This window comes from Gekko japonicus, unplaced genomic scaffold (genome assembly GCF_001447785.1).
Source record: "Gekko japonicus isolate JY-2015 unplaced genomic scaffold, Gekko_japonicus_V1.1 scaffold4840, whole genome shotgun sequence".
NCBI classification, from domain to species: domain Eukaryota; kingdom Metazoa; phylum Chordata; class Lepidosauria; order Squamata; family Gekkonidae; genus Gekko; species Gekko japonicus.
The window spans coordinates 2976-6291 of record NW_015163763.1 but is presented as its reverse complement, the minus strand read 5'-3'; the positions used below and the strand labels follow the sequence as shown (position 1 = coordinate 6291).

At 47.9% G+C, this 3316-nt stretch overlaps 1 protein-coding gene across 1 annotated transcript; it reads left to right on the top strand.

The window, feature by feature from the left end:
- The first annotated feature begins 2016 nt into the window (after positions 1–2016).
- LOC107107609 (olfactory receptor 5V1-like) lies at positions 2017–2973 on the top strand. Its single transcript, XM_015407919.1, has one exon. The coding sequence runs from the start codon at positions 2017–2019 to the stop codon at positions 2971–2973; it is 957 nt and encodes a 318-aa protein (XP_015263405.1).
- Positions 2974–3316: the final 343 nt, after the last annotated feature.

Below are 3316 nucleotides of genomic sequence, written 5' to 3'. Positions count from 1 at the left end.
GGGACGGGGCTTCACCACGTGACTGCCCCGTCCCCCAGGGTCTCTTCCGGAGCGCCATACCGGAGCGCTCCCCCTCCATGAGACCTCTGCTTGTTGGACATGAGAAATGGATACCTCTGAGTCCTTGTATTCCAGTCAGAAGGAGGGAGGGTGTTGTAAAGAATTGTCAATAATAATAGTATTTGTTGTTGTTCAGTTGCACAGTCGAGTCCGACTCTTCGTGACCCCATGGACGAGCTCCCGCCAGGCCCTCCTGTCTTCCGCCATCCTCTGAAGTTTGCTCAATTTCATGTTCGTTGCATCTATGACTATGATAATAGTATAACCCATTACAAAGTAGAAGATAGAAAGTCACTTCACCAGAGTCTCTCATCTAAAGGTAAAACAGGGAAAGCAAAAAAACAAAGAGTGAGAGGGGAAGACTGGGGCAAGGAGGAAATGTGTACGGCTTCAGCTTCAAATTCTTTGGTTTAGTTTCCAAAGGAGACGGAGGTTAAAATTTTGGACCTAAGGCTTTGCAGGAGAAGTGTCTTTTCTCAACAGATTTACAAGAGGTGAGAGTGGTGGAGGCATATCAGTTTTGTGGAAGAAAGTTCCAAACATAAGTGACAGGAGGTGAATAAAGAAGCGTTACATGGAGACACTAAACGAGGGGCAAAAGAGCAACAGAAGTCTTGGGCCCATTATGCACTGGTGTTTTCCCTCACTTTCACTGTGCGTGTCTGTTGGGTTTTCTTTGTTGTTCTGCATTCCCATCACTTTCACTGTGCATGTCCATCTGGCTCATCCCTTCCCCCCAGTTCTGCATTTTCCCCCTCCGTTCAGTACTCATTTCACTTTCCGTTTGCTGTTTGCCCGGGTTTTCTGGAAGTAGTTTTGTTCTGGTCTTTCCCCTTGCTTTGCCTCAAAGCTGAAGGTAATTCTAAAGCATACAGATTCCCCCCACCCTTTTGCCGCCCCTCAGAGAAAGAACATTTAAAACAATGGGAGGAAATTTACAAGGAGCTGCACAAGGAGCTGGTGGTACTGACTTAAAAGGAGGATTGGAGAGCGGGCAAAAAAAAAAATTTCAGTGCTCTATGCAAGCCAAATAAAGGTGGAGGTATCATCAGTGCTGACTGAAATTGACAAGACATGTAAAGAGAGACAGACAGGGGGATGGGAAGCCTAGAGCTTCTAAATCATTTTTTCCTTTAATGCTTCAGTGAACAATGTTGGGGGGGCATTTTGGCAGTCTCTGGAAGCAAGCCTAAGATTGAAATGGGAGGAGAAAGACATGCTTCTCTGGCTGCAGCAAACAGTGCTATCAGTTACTGTGTTTCCATTTGTCCCAGTTGCTGATAACACAACAGAGATCGACAAAATTCTTTCAAAAGTTTAGAAGTGTCAACCACGCCCACTCTCTCAGGCCATGGGGACGCAGGGGAGTGAGAGGAATGTCTACCTTTGCTTTTGAGTGCTTCGCTGTTGCCTGCTGTTACCTTAGTCAGCCCAGACACGTAACCTTGAGCCCCAGTCCAGCCTGGCATCATCTTTCTCCCAAGACCTAGGGGGCTGTTATTTTGGCGGGCCTCTAGCTTTGGTGCGATTGGCCATGGGCCATTAGGGTCCAGCGTGATTGAGGTATAATTGCTTGCTTCGTGCACTTTCCCCCAGTTCTAACATAGAAATGTTAAAGAGTCTGGATACCATCCATGTCTCAATAAACTTTCTATTCTTTGAATGACTGTTGTTGGGACCTGATTTCTCCAGGGGTCTGACAAAAAGTTCATGAGTTTTCAGTATACAGATTGAAAACTTCATTTCCCTCTTGAGAGATCCAGCACTATCTTTTTCCAAAAGTCCAAAGAAAGCTCATTCTATACCAGAAACATAATTCTGCATTGAATTACACACACACACACAACACACACACACACACACACACACACACACAGAGTTATAAGTCCTGCCTTTGCCTGTACTAATTTCTGTTCCTTCCTGGCCCTTTCCTACCAGATCGCCACTGCGGAGCCCATGGCAGGTGGTAACCAAACACAGGTGATGGAATTCATCTTCCTCGGTTTCTCTGGTATCCCAAGGGGCCATGCCCTCCTATTCCTGGTATTCTTAGCAATCTACTTGGTTACCGTAATTGGGAACACCACGATACTCACCCTGATCCAGCTGGACTCTCGCCTTCACACCCCCATGTACTATTTCCTCAGCCACCTGTCCTGCTTGGATGTTTGCTACTCGTCTGTCACTGTCCCCAAGATCCTGGCAAACTTCGTGAGCCAGAAACCAACCATTTCATACAACCAGTGCATGGCCCAGATGTTCTTCCTGATGATGTTTGCAGGATCAGAGTGTGCCTTGCTGGCCGTCATGGCCTATGACCGCTATGCTGCCATTTGCCAACCATTGCACTACGGGAATCTCATGAGCAGCCAGGTCCGTGTCCCTCTGGCCATTTTTTCATGGCTCTGGGGCTTACTGAACTCAGCCATTCACACTGCCCTAACCACCACTCTGTCCTTCTGTGGGGCCAACCAGATCGACCACATATTCTGCGATGTTCCTCCACTCCTGAAAATTGCCTGCAGCGACACCTATATCAATGAGATGGCCCTTCACACAGCCAGCATCTTTTTGGGTTTCAGTCCATTCCTACTTGTTGTTGTCTCGTACGTCTACATCCTGTCCGCCATCTTGCGGATTCGCTCCAACACTGGCCGGCACAAGGCATTTTCCACATGTGCTTCCCATGTGGTGGTGGTACTAATCTACTATGGGATGTCCACTGTGAACTACAACCGCCCCAGTGCTGGCTACTCTTTGGAGATCGACACCCTGATCTCCACACTCTATTGTGTCATCACACCCATGCTGAATCCTCTCATCTACAGCTTTCGCAACAAGGAGGTGAAGAAGGCCTTGTGGAAGGTGCTGGGGCTGCAGAGTAAGGGATACACGTCCCCAGCCAAGCAGTGAGAGGAAAGCAACACCAAGATCCCAGGCCATACTAACTTCCAGTTTCCGACCGTCCCCCTCCCTCCGTCTCCAGGTTACTCAGCTGCTGTGCCCCACAGGAGGAATGGCCACGTACCGATCCTGCACTACACCTCAGGCAGAATTCTTAACTCCCAGATCTGCCTGTCTGGGCACATTAACTCTGCAAGAACCCAAGGAGAAGCTGGATAGATATGAAGAAGGGCCGAAACGAGTTGGGTCCTTTGGTTAATATTTTTCTGTGACCATTATTGTGATGCTCTGTTATTACATGTGCAACTTCATCCTGTTGCTGTATACTATGATCTGAGTTTTTCATGGTACC